This window comes from Phyllopteryx taeniolatus, chromosome 7 (genome assembly GCF_024500385.1).
Source record: "Phyllopteryx taeniolatus isolate TA_2022b chromosome 7, UOR_Ptae_1.2, whole genome shotgun sequence".
NCBI classification, from domain to species: domain Eukaryota; kingdom Metazoa; phylum Chordata; class Actinopteri; order Syngnathiformes; family Syngnathidae; genus Phyllopteryx; species Phyllopteryx taeniolatus.
The window spans coordinates 29,847,410-29,874,840 of record NC_084508.1 but is presented as its reverse complement, the minus strand read 5'-3'; the positions used below and the strand labels follow the sequence as shown (position 1 = coordinate 29,874,840).

The following is a 27,431-nucleotide window of genomic DNA, read 5'->3' as shown; positions in this document are numbered from 1 at the left end:
AAGTAAATTTTGAGGAGGTTTATTTATTTGCATTCTGTCTCCTAAGCCAGGTTGATTACAACAATTTTTTTGGTCAATCGTAGAGCTACGTTTTTAAGAAAAAGGGTAATAGTAAAGCACAATATATAGATGAATAAGTACTAGTTAAGGCTTCTTGAAGAAATAGCAGACTGGAGAATCTGGGAAGTCCTTCGGTGCCCCAGATCGCAGGGAACTGGCAACAAATTGTTTATGACAGGACACAGGCGTCCCAGCTGGGGGGGGGCAGCTTTATGACTGGGCGCGAGTGTGAGTTTTACGAGTTTCTGGTAGAGCAAGGGACTGTGGTATAAATAAATAAATAAATAAAAACAGAATACAATGATTTGCAAATCATGTTCAACCTATATTTAATTGAATACACTACAAAGACAAGATATTTAATGTTCAAACTGATCAACTTTATTGTTTTTAGCAAATAATCATTAACTTAGAATTTTATGGCTGCAACGCGTTCCAAAAAAGCTGGGACAGGGTCATGTTTTCACCTTTTCTTTTAACAACATACAAATGAACGTTTTGGGAACTGAGGACACTATCGGTTGAAGCTTTGTAGGTGGAATTCTTTCCCATTCTTGCAAGTCTTTCCCATTCTTGCAAGTCCCAAATGTGGACTTGTCGGACTACAGAACACTTTTCCACTTTGCATCAGTCCATCTTAGATGAGCTCGGGCCCAGAGAAGCCGGCGGCGTTTCTGGGTGTTGTTGATAAATGGCTTTTGCTCAGTGTCACCTGAGGGATTGAAGGTAACGGGCATTCAATGTTGGGTTTCGGCCTTGCCGCTTACATGCAGTGATTTCTCCAGACTCTCTGAACCTTTTGATGATATTATGGATCGTAGATGATGAAATCCCTAAATTCCCTGCAATTGTACGTTGAGGAACATTGTCCCTAAACTGTTCGACTACTTTCTCACGCACTTGTTCACAAAGAGGTGAACCTCACCCTATCTTTGTTTGTGAATGACTGAGCAATTGAGGGAAGCTCCTTTTATACCCAAGCATGGCACCCACCTGTTCCCAATTAGCTTGTTCACCTGTGGGATGTTCCAAACACGTGTTTGATGAGCATTCCTCAACTTTCTCAGTCTTTTTTGCCACCTGTCCCAGCTTTTCTGGAACGTGTTGCAGCCATAAAATTCTAAGTTAATGATTATTTGCCAAAAACAATAAAGTTTATCAGTTTGAACATTAAATATCTTGTCTTTGTAGCAATTTACAAATCATTGTATTCTGTTTTTATTTATGTTTAACACAATGTCCCAACTTCATCTTACCCAATGTTGAAAATAAGCATTCGCGACAAGAAAAGATGCAGTTCAATAAGACTGCAGACGCGAGTTACCGACGTCATTCAAAAAATAAAAAGCCTTAAATGGAAATATACTGGCCACATTGGCCGAAGAGTTGACAAAAGGTGGACCACAGAAACTATCAATTGGATCCCACTGGACACAAAGCAACCACGGCGAGGACCGAAAAGTAGATGGATAGATGAAATCATTAAACACACCGGAATACACTGGCAATAAATTACAAAATGTCGTAGTCGTTGGAAACATGAAGAAGAAGCCTTCATCCTGCAGTGGATAGATTATGGCTGATGAAGATGATAATGATGATTTGTATACCATCCCATTTTTTCCACGGGCCACCGTGGGTCAATACTGTAAATGTGGCTTCAAAAAAGAAAAGAGTAACCAAATTGCCAAAAGAAAAACCCAAAAACAAACACATTTCAGTAACCAAATCAACTGAAGGCGTGTCCAAACTTGCCATGGTTTGATTGTGATGACAAAACAACGTTGCTCCTTCAGCAAATCAATCAAGTTAAACCCTAAACAGCATCATGGTGATGCAACTTAATGGTGTAAATAGAGTGGTCTGTGAGTTACTGATGGCATCTTCAGTTTATCACGTCCTCAAATGTCTTCTACCATATGAAGGATAATTTGGTTTCAATGTCCCCTTGAAGTCATTCAATTCAATCAACTATTGGTGTACTGTAATCGGGCAGAAAGTTATTAGCGCTATCGATACAGGCTAATTTTGCTTGATGTTGTGTTTATTAGCGCTGTTTTACTCCAACAGTGAATTTTGGGTGATTGACAGAAAACAGTTTTGGAACAAATGGGCACAGCATTGCTGGGTATTTACCGTACGCGTCTTTTTAAACACAGACTTGAACGAGCGGAAATGGTCAATTTCATCCATCCATCCATCCATCCGTCCATTTTCTACTGCTTTTCCGAGGTCGGGTCGCGGGGCAGTAGCTTTAGCAGGGACGCCCAGACTTCCCTCTCCCCAGCCACTTCATCCAGCTCTTCTGGGGGGATCCCGAGGCGTTCCCAGGCCAGCCGAAGGACGTAGTCTCTCCAGCGTGTCCTGGGTCGTCCCCGGGGTCTCCTCCCGGTGGGACGTGCCCGGAACACTTCACCAGGGAGGCGTCCGGGAGGCATCCGAATCAGATGCCCCAGCCACCTCATCTGGCTCCTCTCGATGTGAAGGAGCAGCGGCTCTACTCTGAGATCCTCCCGGATGACCGAGCTTCTTACCCTATCTCTAAGGGAGAGAAACTGCGGAGGAAACTCATTTCGGCCACTTGTATGCTGGATCTTGTTCTTTCGGTCACGACCCACAGCTTGTGACAATAGGTGAGGGTAGGAACGTAGATCGAGAGCTTCGCCTTTCGGCTTAGCTCCTTCTTTACCACAACGGATCGATACAAAGTCCGCATCACTGCAGACGCTGCACAGATCCGCCTGTCAATCTCCCGTTCCATTCTTCCCTCACTCGTGAACAAGACCCCAAGATACTTGAACTCCTCCACTTGGGACAGGATCTCATCCCCGACCTGGAGAGGGCACGCCACCCTTTTCCGACTGAGGACCATGGTCTCAGATTTGGAGGTGCTGATTCTCATCCCAGCCGCTTCACACTTGGCTGCGAACTGCTCCAGTGAGAGTTGGAGGTCACGCCTTGATGAAGCCAACAGAACCCTATCATCAGCAAAAAGCAGAGATGCAATACTGAGGTCACCAAACCGGACCCCCTCTACGCCTCGGCTGCACCTAGAAATTCTGTCCATAAAAGTTATGAACAGAATCGGTGACAAAGGGCAGCCTTGGCAGAGTCCAACCCTCACCGGAAACGAGTCCGACTTACTGCCGGATATGCGGACCAAACTCTGACTCCGGTCGTACACGGACCGAACAGCCCGTATCAGGGGGTTCGGTACCCCATACTCCAGCACCCCCCACAGGACCCCCCGAGGGACACGGTCGAACGCCTTCTCCAAGTCCACAAAACACATGTAGACTGGTTGGGCGAATTCCCATGCACCCTCGAGGACCCTGCCAAGGGTGTAGAGCTGGTCCATTGTTCCACGGCCAGGACGAAAACCACACTGCTCCTCCTGAATCTGAGATTCAACTTCCCGACGGACCCTCCTCTCCAGCACCCCTGAATAGACCTTACCAGGGAGCCTGAGGAGTGTGATCTCCCTGTAGTTGGAACACACCCTCTTAAAAAGGGGGACCACCACCCCAGTCTGCCAATCCAGAGGCACTGTCCCCGATGTCCACGCGATGCTGCAGAGGCTTGTCGACCAGGACAGCCCTACAACATCCAGAGCCTTAGGAACTCCGGGCGAATCTCATCCACCCCCGGGGCCTTGCCACCAAGGAGCTTTTTAACCACCCCAGTGACCTCAACCCCAGAGATAGGAGAGCCCGCCTCAGACAACCCAGACTCTGCTCCCTCATGGTGTGTCGGTGGAATTGAGGAGCTCTTCGAAGTATTCGGAGGTCAGCAGCGCCCCATCCCCACTATACACAGTGTTGATGGTGCACTGCTTCCCCCTCCAGAGATGGTGGACTAGAATTTCCTCGAAGCCGTCCGTAAGTCTTTCTCCATGGCCTCACCGAACTCCTCCCAAGCACGAGTTTTTGCTTCAGCGACCACCAAAGCTGCATTCCGCTTGGCCAGCCGGTACCCATCAGCTGCCTCAGGAGTCCCACAGGCCAAAAAGGCCCGATAGGACTCCTTCTTCAGCTTGACAGCATCCCTCACTGTTGGTGTCCACCAACGGGTTCGGGGATTGCCGCCACGACAGGCACCAACCACCTTATGGCCACAGCTCCGGTCGGCCGCCTCAGCAATGGAGGCGCGGAACATGTTCCACTCGGACTCGATGTCCCCCGCCTCCCCCGGAACATGAGCAAAGTTGTGTCAGAGGTGGGAGTTGAAATTCCTTCTGACAGGGGATTCCGCCAGACGTTCCCAACAGACCCTCACAATACGTTTGGGCCTGCCACGTCGGACCGGCATCTTCCCCCACCATTGGAGCCAACTCACCACCAGGTGGTGATCAGTTGACAGCTCCGCCCCTCTCTTTACCTGAGTGTCCAAGACATGCGGCCGCATGTCCGATGACACGACCACAAAGTCGATCATCGAACTGCGACCTAGGGTGTCCTGGTGCCAAGTGCACGCGTGCACACCCTTATGCTTGAATATGGTGTTCGTTATGGACAATCCGTGATGAGCACAGAAGTTCAATAACAGAACACCGCTCGGGTTCTGATCGGGGGGGCTGTTCCTCCCAATCACGCCCTTCCAGGTCTCACTGTCATTGCCCACGTGAGCATTGAAGTCCCCCAGCAGAATGATGGAGTCCCCAGCGGGAGTGCTCTCCAGCACCCCCTCCAAGGACTCCAAAAAGGGTGGGTACTCTGAACTGCTGTTAGTTGCTTCGGCACAAACAACATTCAGGACCCGTCCCCCCACCCGAAGGCGGCGGGAGGCTACCCTCTCATCCACCGGGGTGAACCCCAACGTACAGGCGCCGAGCCGGGGAGCAATAAGTATACCCACACCTCCTCGGCGCCTCTCTCCGTGGGCAACTCCAGAGTGGAAGAGAGTCCAACCCCTCTCGAGAGGACTGGTACCAGAGCCCAAGCTGTGCGTTGAGGCGAGTCCGACTATATCTAGTCGGAACTTCTCGACCTCACACACCAGCTTCCCTGCCAGAGAGGTGACATTCCACGTCCCTAGAGCCATCTTCTGTAGCCGGGGATTGGATCGCCAAGGTCCCAGCCTTCGGCCACCGTCCAGCTCGCACTGCACCCGACCCCTGTGGCCCCTCCCACAGGTGGTGAGCCCATGGGAAGGGGGACCCACGTTACCCTTTCGGGCTGTGCCTGGCCGGGCCCCATGGGTGCAGGCCCGGCCACCAGGCGCTCGCCTTCGAACCCCACCTCTGGGCCTGGCTCCAGAGGGGGGCCCCGGTGACCCGCGTCCGGGCAAAGGAAACCTGAATCCATTTATTGTACTCGTTTTTGGAGCCGTGCTTTGTCTGGTCCCTCACGTAGGACCTGTTTGCCATGGGTGACCCTGCCAGGGGCATAAAGCCCCAGACAACTTAGCTCCTAGGATCTTTGGGACACACAAACCCCTCCACCACGATAAGGTGACGGTTCAAGGAGGGTGGTCAATTTCGTGTTTTCACAAATTGATACTACTGGTCTTTGCTTTGTCTGTTGTTTTTACGCAATATTAACCTATTTAAAGTGGTTAAAAGAGCTCTAGAAGAAATCTATGGATTCTGTTGAAGGCTCAAAAAGAGGTCTTGTGAACCTTCGCTTATTTCGTTGTTCTCCTTTCTTTTCTGCTTCCCTGCATTTGGGTCCACCAGTGTTTTTACTACCAGATTCAAAGTAGGATAATACAGAATATTACAACTGAACCAGACCCTATTGACTTTATTTTACCTCCCAGCGTGGCAGAAAGGAGGAAGTGGGTTCCATATTTCCTAATAATGTTGTCAGTGATGGCGCTGAGACTGGGCCGCCTTCCAAGATTCCTAATGGTCTGGAGGAACTCTGGGTCCAGTGGAAAGGGAAAGCCATTGTTCACTTGCCTTTCCAAGGCCAGGCTGTTCACCTTCCATCGTCCGAACTCCCTGAAATGTCATAAAGAGAAGGAGAGAGAGAGAAAAAATACATAATGTATGTACGCATGTTTTTAAAAAAGAGCAGAAGCCACACATTATGGGAAAAGAAACAATTCAAGGTCATCTACTAAGCTTTTTACATTTTTACATCAAGATTACAGTTATTTTCTTAAAAAAAGAAAAGAAAATGAGTGTGTGCAAGTGTGCTTGTGCGTTTCCACTTTCCTTTGTTCTGGCTGTGAAAATGGTTTTGCACCACTGAAAAACATTGCGTTTCTCTGGGGATTATTCATAATAATTGGCAGATCTTTTCTCATCTGCGTTTACTATAATTATTTTATTTTTTCATTTCTTGGATAGACCCTTGCAGCTTTGAGCAGCTCTTTTAGTGCAGGCGTCATCTGAAACCATTTGATATTCAGCCTGGCCTTGGAGCATGCCAAGCTGTATTTATCTACCGAGTGCAGTACCCGATGCTTGATACATAGATTACCACTACTCAAATACTACTTACAATATATTCAGTGTTTTAACCTAACAAAGAAAACCTTCCACTCTCATAGGTTCTCAACATACTGTTCTGTATATTTAAAAGTGAAAAGCATTTTTAAAAAAAGTCATTTTTATTCAATTCTAAGTAATTGCATGCTGTTTTTTTATCACTATAACTCAACTATGCACTAAAGACGTTTTTTCCAAAGAAAACCCAATGATGTAAAAATCTAGCCCTAGTATCATAAGATTTAAGTTATTACCTGAATATATATATATATATATATATATATATATATATATATATATATATATATATATATATTCAGGTAATAACTTCAGGTAATACACACACACCATTTTTTACTGTGAGAATGATCCTTCAGGTTTTATTGTTAAAAAAAAAAATCTCAAAATTCAATATACTATCAAACACAGCTCTTAAAGAGCCTGGCCATCCATTTACAGTTGTCAGGCCAAATATACAGTATGTACAGCAGAAATCCATGTTGGTCAAATCTAAAACAATATGTTTTCAAAGGAACAAATGGGCACTCTGATATGTCTTGTTATACATACAAACTCTAAATCCTTGAGCGGTCACCAACTTCCCTATAAAAAGAAAAATGCAATCACAGATTCAGCAGCTGAAAACAGCGAAACAAAGCTACCCTTGCTGAAAGTAATTTTTGATTGCCCAGAATATCATTCAGCCCCCATGGGTGTAGGCCTGCTGCCCATCAATTTCCCACCAATAACAATGACCCCCTGGGAAATATATGAAACCGAAAACAGCTCATTAAACCCTGTTTTATGTCTATCCCTCCCTAATGATTCACCATTATATATATTTTTTTGTTTGTTATCCATGGGGATCTCTTTGAAATTAATGTGTTTGAAAGTGATATGTATCTCACTCTTTGATTGGTACTACAGCTGAGCCTGGAACTACAGTATATATGCACCCACAAATTTTAGTTGAAGACCTCTACTGTAATTTTACACGAATCACACTTACACAGGGATTTGATGTTTCTGAAACACAGACTGACTTCTCGGTGAGATCCTGAGTACATATAATGGCCAATCACAAACATACAAGCACACCCCGACAAGAGGTTCAACAAGGGCCTCGATGCAATTCTACTTGTCAACAACGCTTTTCAAGGGAGCTGGAGCATTGTTTATCAGCACGAGTCAGCTTCATGGCTGTGATCAGAGTAGGGGTTTAGTAAACTGTTACCTGTCCATCAGAGCTCAGGTGTCTCAGATCCATCACTGCATTGAGGCAGCCTGAGGGTGCAGCTCTGTGCTGAATATAGCAAATTGGGGAAACAACCTTAGGAATGGCTGATGCGGTAAAAACACACCAACCATAACAACACACTAGAATTGCTCTCAGCAGAGTCCACTGATCTCCCAAGTCATTCAACCTTGGATAACGAAAGTAAAAAACAGATTGTGGTGCACTGTATTATTGTATGCCCTGTTCAAGTGCCAGCTTTTTGTGGTGTCAAAAAATTTACCAAGAAATAATTTCAACACATATTTCCACCACTAATCTGACCTATAACCCTTATCACTGAATTATTTATTTCAAAATCTCTTAGCGAGGAAAAGTAAAAATAAAAGTTTGAGATAATCTGGCTACAAAACTGTGCACACCAGTCTATAACTGGGAATGTGGCTGTATTTAGAATTAACCAACCACATTCAAAGGGATTCACCACACCTGCCACCATTTAAACTGACTCTGATTGACCCCAAATAAAGTTCAGATGTTCTAGTAGACCTTTCCTGTCAGTTTTGTTGTCACATCTTTCACCAAAAGCCATGGTCCGCAGAGAGCTTTAGCAGGATCGGAGGGATGTCATAGTTCAAAAGTAGCAGCCAGGAGAAGGGTACACAACCATATCCAACATATTTAATATACCATGGAACTCAGTGAAGACAGTCATCATCAAGTGGAGAGAATATGACACAACACCTGACCTAAACAAGAACATAATTCACCAAAATAGAAAGTCCCTACAAAATAGATGGAAAGACGAGAAGAAAACTGGTCAGGGAGCCTTCCAAGAGGCCATCAGCAACATTGATGAATTTCTGGCAAGTAGCCGGTACTTTAGTAGATGTGACAACAATCTCCCATCATCTTCATATGTCTCGGCTATGGATTAGGCTGGCAAGACGAAAGAATTACCTTACAAAAAAAAAACATCCAAGTCCGGCTCCATTGTTAAAAAAAAAACACACCTGAAATCTGCATTTGGGAAAGTGTCTAATGTTCCGATGAAACCAATGCTGAACTTTTTGGCCATAATTCCTACAAGTATGTTTGGCATACATAAATACAATGCTGCTCATCACCAAAAGGACACTATGCACAGGAGATGCACTTACAATCTGACAGCTTTGGAGCGTATTTTATGTAAAGAAGAGTGGGAAGTTTTTGTCACACCTGATAGACTACTACTAAAAAAGAATGAGCGTTATAACATGAGCCAAAAGTGCAGCAACAAAGTATTAGTTTTAGGTTGTGCATATTGATGCAACCAGGCGATTGTACGATATATATATATTTTTTTATTTTTATTTTTTTCTTTCCCCCCCTTAAACAAAATGTTTTGTTTCAATTGAGTTGTGCAGGTTATTGGTCACAATAATTGTGAAAAAAAGTTTTGAAATTATTTATCATGGTCTAATTTTTTAGATCACAAAAACCTGGCATTTGAACAGGGGTGTGTAGACTTTTTTCCATTGTTTTTGCCACTTTTGTCGCAACCAGTAATTTGTACCAGTAAATTGTACAATCTGAAAATAAGTAAAAGATAATTTAAAAATCTGATTGACACTAAATCGGAATTGAGCACTTAGACTTGTTAAATCCAGCCTAAAAGCTGGCTACTTTCTAATTTTTAGAGAATGATTATTGACTACGTTTGGAGAGATGGGACCATTTGCATTCTGGGACCGTTCCATTGTGCCTCATCTTTATCCATACAGTATTCGCATAAAATGTATTTTGCTCATTTAAGTGTGTGTATAAAGTTTGACTGTTATCGTTAAGTAATTTCTAGCTTCTCAGAAAAGCCCATTGAGTTATTTGAATTTTGGATGTAAAAGTTGAATTCAGTTTGAATACTCTTTGCTGCTCAAAATGATAACCTGTTGAGAATTCACCAAAATAGAGAGTGTCCGCATTAGAGGAATTGATGCCGGATGCTCCTCTTCTTGTTTTCATGACAGCTGGCCTAATACATCAGGTAAAATCTTACAATTGATTGTACATACTGTGCCTCTATGATTTATGTACCACATTGGCAGTGACCTACATACATTATTGTTTGGATCAGCCTCAATGTCATTATTCTTTGTGGAAAATGCCTTCGGGAGAAAAAAGTCAGGACTTCCATGGGGAAAAATTATGACCCCTGGTTAATCAATCCCAGCTCTTGCAGTCATCAGAAAGTCAGAATGAATTTATCAGCAACAATTTTAAGCCTGTAAAACTTAGGAGAGAGCTGGAGTCTGTCAGATAGCTAACTCTCACCATAGAGAGCTTGCCTGTGATTGGAAAAACGTAAATGCATCCTTTTAGTTCGATACGAGGTGTGTCAGAAAGGTTCCAGGAGTGGTGCTATCAAAGATACATTTTTAATTCAAATTACAACATTTCCCCTTCTAAGTAATCCCCCTGGAGTGTAATACACTTTCCCAGCCTTCTCTGCCACACCTTCATGCACTCCTGGAAGGATTCTTCTGGGATTCACCACAGCTCCGTTGTCACAACCATTTTTTTTTTCAGAACAGGTCCTGTTGATAAGCCTTTTGCGTTTGAGAAAGAGGGAAAAAAATCACAAGGAGCCAGGTCGAATGAGTAGAAAGGTTGTTCCAGTATGGCAATGTTCTTGTTGGCCAGGAACTGTCCAATACTCAAGGAAATGTGAGCAAGTGCATTGTCATAGTGAAACAGGCACAAGTTGTCCTGCCACAATGCAGACCTCTTCTATTGCAGTGAACAAAGCAAATGTCGCAGGATCTCTTAGTAGACGTTGAATGTCTAGCCTACATTGAAGGGGAAAACTTGTAGTTTGTGTTCAAAATACTGTATATCTTTTGTGACACCAGTCCTGGAACCTTGGCCTGTTGTACATCTCTTAGTTACAGACAATCTGATATACTGTAGGCTTATTATCATTTCAAAACTAAAGGCATTTCATTCTGTATATAAAAATACAAAAGGCGGAGATCACCACACTCATCAGGATCAAATAAAAACATACATGTAACAGTAAAGACGAAACCGTTAAACACCCAAACAGATTCTCTAGCCATGTAAAATCTATCATACAAATAAATTCCGCTCAACTTGCCAAGTGCAGGTCTGAGTGAGCACACCTCACAATTCTCTAGTCAATAACAGAGCTGAATGCTTGGAAACAGACAAGATATTTCACATCCATGGTCTCAAACAAGCATGTTTCCCACAGGAGGATGCCAGCGCACCCAAAGGGCAACCATGAAAATCCAAGGTTAACACAAACTATTCAATTCACAACTTCGAAACTGCCCGCTTCTCAAAGATGCTAATGTGTGGTGACCTACACAGTGTATTCCCAAAATGTCTAATCACTGGACTAGTTTAATGTCACAAAGGAATAAAGCAAATATAATTGGTCATTTTTAATGGTATTAATAGACTTTCCTGCAACTTTATTATGATTTTCAAGGAGAAAATAAGTGATTAATCAACGAGAAGAAGTTCTTTCTTGGGAAAAGAGAGTGTGGAGATGGAGGAGATTGACTAAAGGAGTGAAAAAGACGATGATTTTCAACCACTATGTCAAATAACAAGTACGACCAGATTACATTTTTACTCACGAACACTGAAATAAGGGTCACATATGCGACCATTTGGGTCACAGTCTCGATTCCAGTTTAATATGATGTTGGTCTACCCTTTGCACCTCTAAAAGCTTCAACTCTTGTGGGAAGGCTTTCAACAAGGTTTAGGAGTGAGTTTAGAATTTTTGCCCATTCTTCCAGGAGCATATTTGTGAGGTCACACACTGATGTTGGACGAGACGGCCGAGCTCACTGTCCACTCGAAATCAACCCAATGTTGTTCTATTGGGTTGAGGGCATGACTCTGTGCAGGCCAGTAAAGTTTATCCATACCAAATTCTATCATCCATGTCTTTATGGACTTTGCTTTGTGCACTGGTGCACAGGAAGGGGTAATCCCCACCTGACTGTCCAAAATTTCTGACATGTTGAAGCATTCAGAATTCCTTTCACTGGAGCTCAGGGGCTAATATTTTGGACATTTCCAACTTGGTGAGAACAGATGGCCCCTTGCTGTTCCAAGATGACTGTGCATCAAGGTACAAATCAAGGTTCATAAAAACATGGATGAGAGTGTTTGATGTGGATGAATGGCTTGCACAATCCTGACATCAACTCTGTAGAATACTTTTGTACGAATTAGAGCGGAGACTGAGAGGCAGGCCTTCTTGTCCAACATCAGCGTGTAACTTCACAAATGGCGTTGTGACAAAATGGTCATAAATTCCCATAAACACAGTCCTAAACCTTGTGGAAATCCTTCCCAGAAGAGTTTCAGATGTTGTAACTGCAGCGTTGCGACCGATGTCATTTTAAACCCTATGGATTAAGAATGGGATGTCACAGTAAATTCATATCTGCGTCAAGGCAGGTGACCTCATACTTTTGGCAATATAGTGTATGTAATAGTCATAATAGTAATATAATAGTAGTAATGTAATATAAGAATAAAACAATGCTTTTTTTTATTGTCACTTTACACAAGTACAATGGGATTGATCTGAGATGCAATTTATAAATGTACTTTGTCATTATGCAATCAGTACAATAGTATTGATAACCCAATGAATTTAAGGACATTTGAATTGGTGTCTGGCAAAGAGTGCCAGTTAGGGAGTTGGTGCTGATCGAGCAAGCCGGCAGATGCGTCTAGTATTAGTGGATACAAGCTTGCACATTTCCCTGCCGAACGAAGGAGGGCCGTTGTGTGCTTTGATGTTAATTCCATTTGTAGATGATCTCATTTATTGTCCAGTGAGCTAAAGTTGTAAATGAAGATGCATTGGAGCGGCGTTTGCAGGGGTGAGCTATTGTTACCTTTGCTGTTAGCCACTGCAACAATCGTGCTTCCGCATGCAGCCAAGCCGCCCCCACTGCTCTGCTGTTGGCTTGAGATACTAAGAGAGCCAGCTTCTTCGTAGGCTGCTGGGTCTTGTCGCATGTGTCGGAGTTACGAACACAAAGTCACTGGACGGTCGTAATTTCAGCAAGTTCTGGTCATCATAGGCTAATTTACAGCAGATATTGTCTTTTTTTTGGTCTTGGAAGCGAAGAATTTTGGTCACAAAATCCATGAGTGTAAGGAGTCACTGCAAAAGGCTGACGACTGTGCAGTTGTATGATATTGGAATAATACGGTTGTTGTTATCAGTCCAGTTTTTTTTTTTTTGTCATCAGACCGATGAATGTGACATCATCTTTCCCAATATTGGGCTGTTAGTAAAATTATCCATCCATCCATTTTCTGTACCGCTGATCCTCACTTGGGTCGCGGTCGTGCTGGAGCCTATCCAAGCTATCTTCGGCCAGGAAGCGGGTTACACCCTGAACTGGTCGCCAGCCAATCGCAATCAAACATTCACACTCACATTCACACCTACGGGCAATTTAGAGTCTTCAATCAACCTACCATGCATGTTTTTGGGATGTGGGAGGAAACCGGAGTGCCCGGAGAAAACCCACGCAACGCAGGCACGGGGAGAACGTGCAAACTCCACACAGGCGAGGCCGGGATTTGAACCCCAGCCCTCAGCACTGTGAGGCAGATGTGCTAACCAGTCGTCCACCTTGCCGCCAGTTAACAAAATTAATATCTCAAAATCAACCTTATCAACAATATAGATTTTCTCCGCTTGCAACTGCATGTACCGCTCAGGCAAAGGTTTTTACATTTGTCCATAACTGCACCACTTAGGCCAGCAAATTACAAATCTCACTTCATGATTGCCGTGGATCGACATCTAAAGCACACCATTGATAAACATCTGAGGGCAGAAGTGAGCGCTCCTTCAAGCTGAGGGAGACGCAGTCACGCACACACTACATACACAGTTTAAAGAGAAAAATGTGTGAAGACATGCAACAGAATTTGTGGAAAAAATAAAGCCATTCTCCAATATTTTTGTATTTTGGATGTAAAGAAAAAAAAAAAAGACGATCCAAAACAGAGCGAAGTGTTGTGCAGGTGACAAAAATTGCGACAAAGCGAATCAACTTGGCAAGAAAATACTTGTGTGTGCAATCCACTAGATCTCCCTCAGAGGAAATTTCAAATGCATCGGGGATAAATTGCGAGAGGTCCTTTCTGAAGCCAGACATGGTTAACAAGCTTGCGTTTCTGGCAAATAATCTTTTGAAGTTCCACTGTTATGCTGATGCGTAAATGTCAGGGTTAGGGTTAGGTGAGGAAGGCAAGGCAAAAATGTGGAGGACCCAAGTGCAGGGAAGGAGGGAGGCAAGGCAGGAGTGCAGAAGTCTCTAAAAATGACATTTAATTTACGAAAAAAGGCAAACAAGGAACATGGATAAAGCAAACTAAACTAAGTCCCACAACAGATAACCAATGTAACAAAGAAACAATGAATAAACCTAAAACTGGAAACAAAACGTGACTAGTGAGTAAAGGCTTCTTTATACTCGTGCGGACGGCGACCGCGCTGACGTCACTGCGGCTGTCCCACGCGTAGTTTGCCTTTATACTCGAGCGCAACCCATGCGCGCTGTTTTGAAAGTGTCCTGCAGTTTTCCTCCAAGTCGGGGGTGTCGCTGGTATTGGATAGGACACCACGGTGGAGTTTCCTCTGCAATTCTTTTGGCCATTTCCGGTAGCCGTTTTTATTTTCCTTTCAGTAACAATGAACAATGCAACAACAATGGCGACTGGGACAGAACAAATGGACCTAAATGACCAGATTATACGTTTAATTATGCTGCAAAATCGACCGAGAAGGCGGCAATGTAGATGGTATGTAGAACCAATGGCCACACTGGTACGTCATCACAGCATTTGACTAAAACGGACCAATCTCGGGAGATGATCTCCTCGGCGTTCGACGGGCAGCAACTATTTTTGATGGGTGCGCGGCAAGCTACGTAGAGGTGCTGCGCGGGGCAATTCGTCGGTCACATGATACAATGCGGGCGTTGTCGCGACCGCGGGGGTTTAGAGAGGCCTTAAGACGTGGCACAGACAGAGACAATTACAATGAACCGACAAGAACTGAAAGAAACCAGGGAACTAAATACAACCCCAATTCCAATGAAGTTGGGACGTTGTGTTAAACATAAATAAAAACAAAATACGATTTGCAAATCATGTTCAACCTATATTTAATTGAATACACTACAAAGACAGTCACTGATGGTGTAGTGGTACACTCGCCTGACTTTGGTGCAGGCGGCGTGGGTTCAGTTCCCACTCAGTGACGGTGTGAATAGGAGTGTGAATGGTTGTCCGTGTCTCTATGTGCCCTGCGACTGACTGGTGACCAGTTCAGGGTGTAGTCCGCCTTTTGCCCGATGTCAGCTGGGATAGGCTCCAGCATCCCGCGACCCTAACCAGGATAAGCGGTGTTGTAAATGGATGGACACAACAAAGACAAGATATTTAATGTTCAAACTGATAAACTTTATTGTTTTTAGCAAATAATCATTCACTTGGAATTTTATAGCTGCAACACGTTCCAAAAAAGCTGGGACAGGTGGCAAAAATGACAGAGAAAGAATGCTCATCAAACACCTGTTTGGAACATCCCACAGGTGAACAGGCTAATTGGGAACAGGTGGGTGTCATGATTGGGTATAAAAGGAGCTTCCCTGAATTGCTCAGTCATTCACAAGCAAAGATGAGGCGAGGTTCACCTCTTTGTGAACAAGTGCGTGAGAAAATAGTCGAACGGTTTAAGGATAATGTTCCTCAACGTACAATTGCAAGGAATTTAGGGATTTTATCATCTATGGTCCATAATTTCAACAAAGGGTTCAGAAAATCTGGAGAAATCACTGCATGTAAGCGACAAGGCCGAAAACCAACATTGAATGCCCGTGATCTTTGATCCCTCAGGTGGCGCTGCATCAAAAACTGACATCAATGTGTAAAGGATATACCACATGGGCTCAGGAACACTTCAGAAAACCAATGTCAGTAAATACAGTTCGGCGCTACATTCATAAGTGCAACTTAAAACTCTACTATGCAAAGCAAAAGCCATTTATCAACAACAGAAACGCCGCCGGCTTCTCTGGGCCCGAGCTCATCTAAGATGGACTGATGCAAAGTGGAAAAGTGTTCTGTGGTCCGACTATTCCACATTTCAAATTGTTTTTGGAAATTGTGGAGGTTGTGTCCTCCGGGTCAAAGAGGTCATGGGTAACTAATACATCTGTGAACGCACACCATTAATGCTGAAAACTACATAAAGGGTTTGGAGAAACATATGCTGCCATCCAAGCAACGCCATTTTCATGGACGCCAAACCACATTCTGCACCTGTTACAACAGCGTGGCTTCGTAGTAAAAGAGTGCAGGTACTAGACTGGCCTGCCTGCAGTCCAGCCCTGTCTGCCATTGAAAATGTGTGGCGCATTATGAAGCATAAAATACGACAACGGAGAGACCGGACTGTTGAACAACTGAAGCTGTACATCAAGCAAGAATGGGAAAGAATTCCACCTACAAAGCTTCAACAATTAGTGTCCTCAGTTCCCAAACGTTTATTGAATGTTGTTAAAATAAAAAGGTGATGTAACCCAGTGGTAAACATGAACCTGTCCCAGCTTTTTTGGAACGTGTTGCAGCCATAAAATTCTAAGTTCATGATTATTTGCTAAAAACAATAAAGTTGATCAGTTTGAACATTAAATATCTTGTCTCTGTAGTGTATTCAATTAAATATAGGTTGAACATGATTTGCAAATCATTGTATTCGCTTTTTATTTATGTTTAACACAATGTCCCAACTTCATTGGAATTGGAGTTGTATAAATAATTACTTTTAAAAGGAATATGCCAAAAACTGCTTGTAAGTCTGTTTTTAAACTGTTCTTGTACAGTTAATAAATGTTTTATTCCAGATTGTAGGCTATTTGACTTGAGATTCCTCTGTATATACATTTTCTCCATAGGAAGGCTGACCAAGGGTACAACTCAACAACTGAAAAGCATGATTGGTGTTAGAGGTACTGTGGCATTCATGTTATGTTAGGACAGATTAATATAAACTGTATATTTTCATTGTATATGGATTTTTTTTTTATGAATGCATTAGTTTTCACAATTTTAACAGCATAAACTATAATAGCAGCAATAGCAGGAGGATGTCTTGAACCTAGTATTATCTATTTGCAGATTTCTTATAACAACCCAATTCATCCATATGACACAGTTGAATCCCACATAGTGTGACAAAACCGCAAAACTGCAGGACGTGAGTTTTATTAAACAAGGAAATTGCAGTATTGATTTGTTGCTTCCATGAATGTCACTACACCTCTGACAATAGAAAACAACACGAGTCAGCAAGAGAGCATGATTTGCAGAGCGGTGTGCTGACAGCTTACCTACTGATCCCTTTTGTATTGCAATTTGTCATAACATTTATGACAAGTGACGTGTGCTCACACACAAACGAGAAATGCAGTGAATTGTACGATACATAATGAAGCGTGTACTTATGTTAATACATTCGGTGCAAACATCCACAAAAACACAAACAACAGAAGATAGAAGGGCAATCAACAACCATAACGGTGCTCTTTATGATAAAGCTGCTCTCTCTGGGGTTTGCGATATCAATTTAAAGCTAAAACTGTAACATAAACTACAATTACAATAAAGTCCTGTGGTTGTGTATATGAATAATTCGTATCTAGGTTTTTTTTTATTAATATCAAGATAGTGTGGATCTATTTTGGATGTAAAAATACATATAAAACTGTGATAAAATATTATCACACAGACTTAATCTTTGGGGTAGGGGGGGCTGCTTCCATAAACCTCTGGCTCCGATCATTCCTGTCACACACTTGTCACAAGTCATAAGCTCGGTGCTTGGTGATGTCCTCGTCATTGCTATTGCTGCTGGTAATCCTTTGCTCTGCTTTTTTTCCTGAGGACAAAAGATTGACTTCTTCTCAGCCACAACTGCCTCACTGGACAAGCCATATGGGCATTCATAATTACAAAAGAACTGGTCTAAAAACTACCTTTTCTCATTACACTTGTGCTGAAGCTCTTGCTCATCATGTGGGCCACTTGCTTTCTCAGAGACATTTTCTGAATCGAAATAAAACAAGCACCAACTGTATCTAAAGCTTACAAATAACCAAATCCATCCAGCAATTTTAAATACCACTTTTTCTCACTGGGGTCTCAGGAGAGCTAGAGCCCATCCCAGCTGATGTGCCAAGAAAATACCTTTAAGTGCTTAGCCCAGTACCCTGATGGACTAGTAGTATCAAGAGGATCACAAAATTGCTTCGGGGCAGAGTTTGAGTAAATCTATTGGAGTACAAAATTAAGTGTGACGGAACCTTGCACAAAACATGTATTTAGTTAAGATTAGTCTTTGGGTATGTGTTTTTAAGATTGGGTTTCTGATTTCTTAACTGGTGATGGTAAGAAGTTAAACAGCTATTGGTGGACGTGTGTACATGGTAAACACAATAACATTTATAAAATGAGGGTTTGAAAGACACATTTCCATTTGTTTTAGTGTTCCAAAATGTTTCTTCAAGCACTATACCCAATAATGCAACTTTAATACTTTGGATAATAAATAAAATTATTACATATTGTGTGAGTCCAGATAATTTTTCTAAATGTTCCTGGTAATGGCGTGCAGATTTTTTTAAAGGAAAAACTGTTTTTAATAACTTAAATAACATCCATCCATCCATTTTCTGAGCCGCTTATCCTCACAAGGGTCGGGGGAGTGCTGGAGCCTATCCGAGCGGGGTACACCCTGAACTGGTTGCCAGCCAATCGCAGGGCACATACAAACAAACAACCATTCGCACTCTCAATCACACCTACGGGCAATTTAGAGTCATCAATTAACCTACACCGCATGTCTTTGGGATATGGGAGGAAACCGGAATGCCCGGAGTAAACCCACGCAGGCACGGGGAGAACATGCAAACTCCACACAGGCGGGGCCGCGGATTGAACCAAGGTCCTCAGAACTGTGAGGCAGACGCGCTAACCAGTTGTCCACCGTGCCTACTTGAATACCATTCTGTTAAAAATGAATTAGGACTATTGATCTAAAACAGCAAAACAAAAACCATAGACGCTGTCCGACTCTATGACACTGCCATCAGAGAACTAGAAAAATGTTGTAATCATGGATAATTGTTAAATGCAAATGGTATACACTCTATGTTAAATTAGTGCACTACAATTTTATGGCCTATGATGTGATTAGGTTCAGGCCTATTTGTTGGGAAAGATGGCATTTATAAAATTCATCACTCCATGCCACGGTGCAGCGGGCGAAGCGACGCGGAGAAGAGGTGAGGATTTCCTTGTATATACCTACGACTGTCACGATCGGATAGAGACTGGACCCAAGAGCAGGCGGAGGCTGAGAGGTTGTGATGAAGAGTTTATTGAAAGGGAAATGGGGATGGTCCTTGAGATGCGCTGGCGAGTGTGGAGGCAGAGAATATGTGGCAGGCAGTGACGAGTACAAGTGGCTGGTTTGATGGCGAGGTGGCACAGATCCACTTGACGAGGGACACAGAGGATAAACTGAGGACAAGGAAGAACACGAAGGTCAGAACGATGACAAGGAATTACATAGCTGACTTGGAGACTGGGGAGCCGTTGTACCGCTGGAGAAGCTTCAATACTCTGGCGAGAGTTTCCGAGATCTGGCAGGCTTATATGCAGGTGATGATGAGGGCTGATTGATGACAAGTGTGCGGCCGAGGTGGTGCTGATTACTGTGAAGACAGAGGGAGGGAGAGAGAGAGAGGGCGAGACAGGCGCAAAGCGCCACCCAGGCTCCAGCAAAAGGACTGCAGGGCACACAGTTCATGACAACGACTCTATTATGGTTATTATGCACTGGGCAGTTGTGCCGTGTCACTGAAACATATATGAATATATAATATGTATAGTTGTGCTAAAAAATACTGGCACCCTTGGGGTGCCATTATTTCTAGCCATGACTGTATAAAGACATACCGTCACATCAACCCAGTGGCCACTCTTTTTCTGTTGTACAGCTTGTTGACACTGTCAGTTTCTGACCTCCTGATCGTCTTAAACATGTACGGTTTGACATTGCCAAGTTCAGTTGGGTGCTCCTGTACGTCGAAATCCTCCTCCTCCTCCTCCTCCTATTCCTACACGTTGCTCGCCATTGCGTATAGAGTGTAGCGTGCTGTGTTTGTCAATTGCAACATCACTTCTGATAGACCTTGAGGTGGAGTAACCACTTCTTGAGTTTCGGGTATGTTCGGGGAGTGCTCAATATGTGTAATAAAAACTTCATTTTTAGCTAAACCATAGTTGACAACTTGCTGGAAGTGACGTGCATGTATTACATAACATAAAGATGCAAATATGATTTTTAACTGACCCCAAAACATCTTTGTCCTCTGACCTTGAACGGAAGAAGGTTTTGGCTCATCCAGTTATTTTAGACAGTGACACAACACCTCAATTGAACTGTAGTCATCTGGAGACACTGGTAGATATACCTGTGTGTCATCAGCATAGCTATGATAGTCAACATTAAGGTTCTGAAGAATTTGACCCAAGGGTAGCATATACAGGATGAACAGGAGGGGTCCAAGAACTGACCCTTGAGGGACCCCATAGGTCTTTGCCATTCGATGAGAGTGAACACTACCAGTGGTTACAAAATAACTCCTTTCCTCCAGGTAGGACTTGAACCATTTAAGGACCGTTCCAATTAGTCTTACCCACGTTTCCAACCTGTTCGGCATTATGTTATAATCTACCGTATCAAAAGCCGCATTGAGTACTAGCAGACTCTCGTCGTTTGTCTACAATGCTACAACTGCGAGGAGCTGCACCTTCCTAAAATGAACAACACCCGGCCAGCGTCCCCTCAGCGCAGAATGCATTTCGGAGGAGATAGCATATGGAGAGGGATGAGAGCCAGAGCTCCAATGAAGTAAAGTGAAGTGAACCACTCCTGTTTGTGTGTTTACTAACCAACGGATGAACTAAATTGCTGTTTGAAAACTGCAGTTGTTTGTTTACATTCAAACTTGTGCTTCTGCGGCCAACGGTCCAGTATCAGTATCTCTCGGTATTGGCTTGTACTTGCACTCATACTTAGTCTGAAAAAGGTGGTATTGGTGCATCCCTAATAATTGTGGAACAATTACATGGACTATTTACATCTAACCAAGCTTTATTTGCTTACACTGAGGGAATGAGAGAAATGAGCGGATAAAACATGGCAGATGAGGCGTGATATAAAATTTATGGTCCATGAAGAGGATAAAGGAGGACCTGACATTTTGACTAATATGGTGCTGTTCATGATGCTACACTATGAGAGCCTCTCATAGTTCCCAAAAACACTACTTCTCATCACAGTACTGTATTTTGTTCATCTTTCCAATTCCTACCACTGATTGGGGAAAAAAATCATGTCAAACTCATTCTGTTCGTGTGAGAACAAAGAGCAGTCAGTGAAGGACTGACGTTAATTGCTTTACATATTCTGAATGCAGAGGAGCAAAATTGCTTCCTGCAAGTGCTTTCATACCTGTGATTCACATGAATTCAAGGAGTCCATTAATGTATCAAGGCAGTGGATTAGGGCTTACCAAAGTTACTTTACATCACTCTCTTGCATATTTAAAATTCATACATTTTTCATACACATTATTTTCCACATGCTGTGAAGTTTTTTGCGGGGTGGAGTTTTTTTTTTTTTAAATGTCATATTTGACATTCCATGGATCTTAGTTATGGTATTTCAGAAAGACTGAACCTCAAATCTATTTCTATTAGAATATACTGGAACAACTTTCTGCAATTTGTTCTTGTGGGTGGAAACAACCCACTAGCAGGGGGGATAAGGTGTTGGTTCCCTGCATTTCCCCTCATCCAGCCAACTCCCTTAGCCTTTCATCTCATCCCTAACTTCCACGCCCCAGTGACAGCATAGGCCAACTTTTCTCTGTAGAATATTTATGAGCCAGAAAGAAAAATTAGCTCATTAGATCATTTGACAGGGGAGTGTCGGAAAGGGGGGCAAGGACTTATATGGGGGGGAAAAATGCATGGCCTGCATCCTAGACATGGTGATCAACTCAATAGACACATGCTTGGTAGTTAAGGATGTTAATTTAGATAATTTTCAAAAGCTCTCCTTCTGTCCCTTGGTTCGCTCTGTCAAAAGCCATGTGTTGATAACATTTTATACATATTTTAGATATAGTTACTGCATGCATGTATTATGCATGTTTTTTTCACAATTTAAAACCAAGGTGTCTTCACAACATGTCTGTGACATGCCTCAGTCAAAACACCCAAGGATGAAGAAATTACAGCCCTACTGATTTCAACAGGTTTTGGGGAGGCGGTTCTGTCTCATGAACATAGGCCACTGCTTCCGTTCTGTGGCTTGTGCCAACATAAAAACGGATTTGCCTAACGAAGAACAGCGCTGTTTTCAATCCGACTTTGGAAGTCAATCCAGAATATGCACAAACTACTTCCGCATGAGGCAAACTGGGTAAAAACACTTCCTCCTCACTCGGGTGAATGGGGAAGGGGACCGTTTCAAAAGCACCCGTAGGAACTTTAAACGCCGACAATGTCTTTTTTTAAACACTACAGATGTCACCACAGAGCCGCCAAAGATAACAGTAGACGGTGTTTAAGCTTTGTTATTTACATGGATGATATCATATTTGTATAAATAAAGGACATACATTTATTTAACTTTTGTCCAAAGACACCGGCCATAAAGAACATTTTAGCAAATTCGGCTTTACACAATCATGTATTCAATCCTATTTATGCTCGTTAGCATACCATACACAGGGAGTCAGCTATCCTGTGTTTCACTTGAGTCACATGATGTTCCACATATAGCGGACTGACGAAAGTAGGGCTGCACGATATTGTAAAAAAAATTACATTGCCTTTTTTTTTTCCTTTTTAACCCTGCGATATAAAGTATTTTGTGATGTTAAAAAATACAGGATAACATACTAGTGAGATGAAAACCTGCACACATTTTCTCTTTTTACCTCTCTGCATTGTTTGTTTTAAATTATCTGAACGGTTTGGTTTTTCAAAAAATGTACATCGTTGTGTAATTTCACACTTGAAATGCAGGGACTACAGAGACCCACTCAATAATACACCTCTTTTAAAAATACTAAGGAAAATCACTCAGAAAGCTTCCCACTGAGGATATTTTAATGTCAGTTGTCAAAAAACAGTTTGACATTTAATGACACAGACGAACAACCAGAGAAAATACAGAAAACAACAAACATTTCACTGACATAATGGGCACTATGTCTGTAAAAAGCAGAATAAAATTGGTTACCAAAGATTCCTATGCCTTTGTTGTCAGGATTTCTGTTCTGAAAAGAGGGAGGGATTGAGCAACCACTGCATTTTTCATTTGTAGCATCTCCAAATGTTAGTGAATTGGTTAATGCCACACTCCATAGATGAGGAGTTATTGTTGTGTACGGGTGTATACTACTTGCAGTATCATAATGAAACACCTTTTAGTGCTTTAAACATCAAATTTCAAGCACCAATCAGATGTGGGAAATGGATTGTCATGATCCTTAGTCGATGAGTTTGTTCTTATTTCTCTTTTTGCTGTGCTCCTTGTGTTCTTCTTTGTCCCGAGTCAGCACCGTGTGTATCAATGGAGAGTAGAGCAACAAGGCATATGTGGATGTTAATTTCAATCAGCCACTGTCCAAAGCTCAGTGCCACACCAAAAAGACGCCTTTGTTACTACCGATTGCGGTACTGCATCCTGTCGCACTCCTGTTTTTTGATCCATGTAAGATACCTTCGATGTATTCCTGTTTTTTTTGTGTCTTCCTGGCTCCACTCCTTCCTCGCTGTAATATGATTTTTTTTTTCTGCATGAACTATCCTCTTTTTGTTACTGTGCCTTTTTGCTTTTAATCTAGCACTGTAGTTTTTTTGGTTTGTTTTTTATTGGAATTCTTACACACTCATTTTCCTCTCATTAATAGCGCCTTTTGATGTGATTACTCTTTTTTTTTTCTACATGGCAATAGTAATTTGTGTTGAACTGTTTTGTTTTTTTTGTGTTACTTTGTTGGAATAAAGACTTTGTTAAGTTATTCCTGAGACAGTTTGAGTTTTCTGTCGTAAATTGTCACAATAGTTACTATTTACTTCATTCAAACACATTGAAATAAATTGTCTTGGGCTATTAAAGTTTAGTTAGGTGGCTATTTTGTGTAAATTAGTTCTTTTATTTCGACATTGAATTAATACTGTTCATGTACAAATGTACAAATGTGTATATTACCATTTCAATGTTATTTTTTGGGATGAAATTGTTATTCTTTCCTCTGCATGTCTTTACTGACATTTCGTCATTTATGCTTATATTAGGTGAAGCCAACAAAGGTAAATTCTCTGTCCCTACCTCGCATTGTCACATCAGTCAGTTAATAAACGCCAGCGCCAGTAAAACCTGTGTCCAAATTGTATCACTTCGTCATCTAATGCAGTGTGGATACTTTGACAGCATTACTCTTTCCACAAAGCATCCACCTTCCTGGCACATGGTCACAAACAACCAAGCAACCCTCTGACAGCTTTCACTCAATCTTAGAAAAGCATACTGTATATACCTCTAAAGAAAGACACACATATGTCCGCATGTACTGTTGAAATCCACTTAATAAAATACAATATTTTGCTAAATTATGTGTGCTTTGTTATCTTAAAGATATGCTAAATTGCAGTTTATGTAAGCCAGTCAAAGTTTGAATTCTTCCGCGATATTTGTATTTGAAAGAGAATGCAACTCGAGGGGGAAATACCAGAACAAACGACACCTGCATTTGCTTGCTAAAGATGAAGGACGCGAGTATTGTTGCCGCTTTCGAGGTTCACGTGAACATTTTCAGATGAAATGTTATATCTAAGAATTTGACTTTCAAAAACAGACTCCCATTGCGCAAACCCGTTCATGTGTATCATTGTGTGCATTCATTTAAGGAGGATTTTGAAACGCTGACTTTAGCCCTGATTTTTATCTGTCTCTGCAACCTGAAGAAATATCAGAAAGTAGCTTTCCAACAATACCCTGTGGCTTCTATATGTACACACCCACTGTGCTTCATAACAAACACCTCTGAAGCCATTCTTACTACTCAGCCACACATCAGCTGGCTCAGTAGGATATCTCCTTTGCTCAAACGTGGGTGTGGTATCTTCACTTTGTATTGCTATGCAGTATGAAACCTTGTTGTTTTATATATCAGGGTTAGTTATGTAAGACAAAACACACATGCATATAGCTTTTTCATTTGTGTGCAGCAAGTAATAATCCCTAATACTTATCATTGATTTCCACTGACCTCAGTATTTTTATAGTCAAATGGAAAAGTAAAAAAATAAAATAATAATAAACCTTTTCTACAAACCCTTTTTATGCTAGAATGCCCAGCAAAGTCAAACATAGTTATAAATTGAGTTTCAAGTATTTTCCTGCTTCTCATAAGCAAGCTACCTTATTTCTATTTAAGATTCTGAAATCTTACCTGTATATTTTGTATTTGGTGGTGAATCCTTGCTGGTAGCGCTCTGTGAAATCAATAAACTCCTGTGAGTGGTGGAAAGGACCCTTGCCTGTCAGTAGCCAGCCCAGGGGCCCTGCAGAGCCAGTGAAGCCAGCAAGTGCGGGCTCGGCAGCCTGGACCCCTACCAACATCCGGCTCAGTAGCAGGCTTAGTGTTATCCACTTCCATAGAAACATGAGGGCCGTCAGTCTAACAGTGATACAGGGGCCACTCATGCTGCTTCCACCGTCCCCGTTGACTCCTCATTCTCCTTTCACTTCGTAATTGTCCTAAAGGAAATAAAGAAGAAAGGATGAGTTGAGAGAGAGATTACGTTTTTGAAGTGTGAGCGGTGAAAACAAATGCTCGAGCTGCATTTCCTTATATAACTGAGCTCAGAGATTCCAGGAATTGTACTACAGTATTGAGACATGCTATTACATATTGAATTGACTCTATTATAGGTAGTATGAATTGGTATTTAGGTAAGGCTTGGACTTGAGAGTGAGACTTATGAGACTCACAGAGGACCAAAATATAAATGTTAGTAATGATTGATTTGCTTCACTGAGCCCTGCTGGGGTGCTTTTGAGCTTAACACCAAATTTCCTCAGGTGATTCCACAATACCGGGCGGGGGGGGGCAAAAAGATACATTGCCCAAAGGCCATTTCGTAAATTCATTTTGTTCAATGAAAATAATACGTAAAATAATAAATACAAATACATTCTATATGTTAGAATAAATATTTTTTTTAAAATACAGTGTAAGAAGCATATGTTATGCCAAATTGGATCTAGTGCTACATTTTTGTCTTAGAATAGAATTGTATTTATTGCATGTGTACAAGTTAAAAATAGGTTAGAACAGGTACACTGGAATCCTTGTGCTTGTGCCCGAGTCAGTAATAACAAATTCAACCAACAAACAGTGCATTCGAGATAAAAGGTGAATTAAATGGGGGGAAAAAAGAAACACATTATAAGTAAACGATCTAAATGCGCTAATGAAATGAAGACACTATGAAAATCAGATATATACACAAATAACTGGATTTGACCAGTAAAAGTGGATACATTGGTATTGAATCAAGGTACTTGAAATTTGAGGTATTTTTGATTGATTTAAAGGAGCCTGTTACCTTCTTGGGAAGCGCTGTGGTCCGTAATTTGAGGGAATTGGTCTCCATAAAATGATTTGATCGGCGAGCGAAGTTGTGGATGGTTCCACGCACAGACCAGGCAGCATGAGAAAACTACTTTTTAGCGCAGTTGTACCATTGCCGCTCTTTTCTCGCCCTCTTCTTGTTGTTGTTGTTGTTGTTGTTTTTTAAAATCCAGCTCAAATGATACAATCCCAAAGAACGAGTCGCGGATGTTCTAAGAGTGCCCAAAGCTCACATGTTAGAAGTCCACTTCATGCAATATCGCATATTCTGCATCCCTTCTGCTCCGTTCGGCCAAAATGTCAAGAGGAAGTTACGACGAGCTCTCCATCAACACCTTGAGGGGCGCATACGGGTATGCTGACACTGGCCGCAGTGGCCGCGCGCTGCTGTGTGCATATCGCATGAACGGCGCCCTCTCCCTCTCCCTCTCGCCTTTAACGCACAGCCTCATTTTAATTTATTCGCGCAGCAAAAGCACTCCCGGTTGGCTGGGACGTGAGTGAGAGTGGGAGGTGTTCAGAAGGAGGCGGCGGTCAGAGGATGCTGGATCTTATTTTCCAAGGGTAGATGATGTCAAATAACCACTTAACGAAATAAATGAACACTTATTCCTACCCCTTGGCTTTTTTCACTTCCTGAAAAGGCTTTTGCTTGTCTTCATATTACATTGAATACATACAGTACATAGGCCCACATTTGCAGCACCAAATTGTACATCCTTATATAAAGTAGACACTGTAGGACTACCGCTTATGCAGCCATGAAACCTGCAATTGTCATGGTCTGTGTTTTGGTTTGGGTTGTGTTTAGTTTTGTTCCACGTTTTCCTGTGTTCCATGTTTGTCGTGTGCTCATTAGGTTGTTGTG

General features: G+C 42.3%; 1 protein-coding gene across 3 annotated transcripts in view; it reads right to left on the bottom strand.

Annotated features, from left to right (window-relative positions):
- Positions 1-26,983, bottom strand: part of LOC133481277 (BMP/retinoic acid-inducible neural-specific protein 3-like) — a 90,141-nt gene extending 63,158 nt beyond the window's left edge. Inside the window, exons 1-4 of one of the 3 annotated variants that reach the window (XM_061780442.1) lie at positions 25,379-25,498; positions 19,443-19,555; positions 19,146-19,361; positions 5,811-6,001 (exon numbers count right to left, since the gene is read on the bottom strand). Coding sequence is in view for 1 of the 3 variants with exons in the window: in XM_061780440.1 (XP_061636424.1) it covers positions 5,811-6,001; positions 25,379-25,632 (445 nt within the window). In the remaining 2 variants the exon portion in view is untranslated. Of the gene's footprint in view, positions 1-5,810; positions 6,002-19,145; positions 19,362-19,442; positions 25,354-25,378; positions 25,687-26,537 lie in introns of those variants that run through there. The other 2 variants (XM_061780440.1, XM_061780441.1) reach the window with 2 other exon arrangements.
- Between the last annotated feature and the right edge of the window lie 448 nt (positions 26,984-27,431).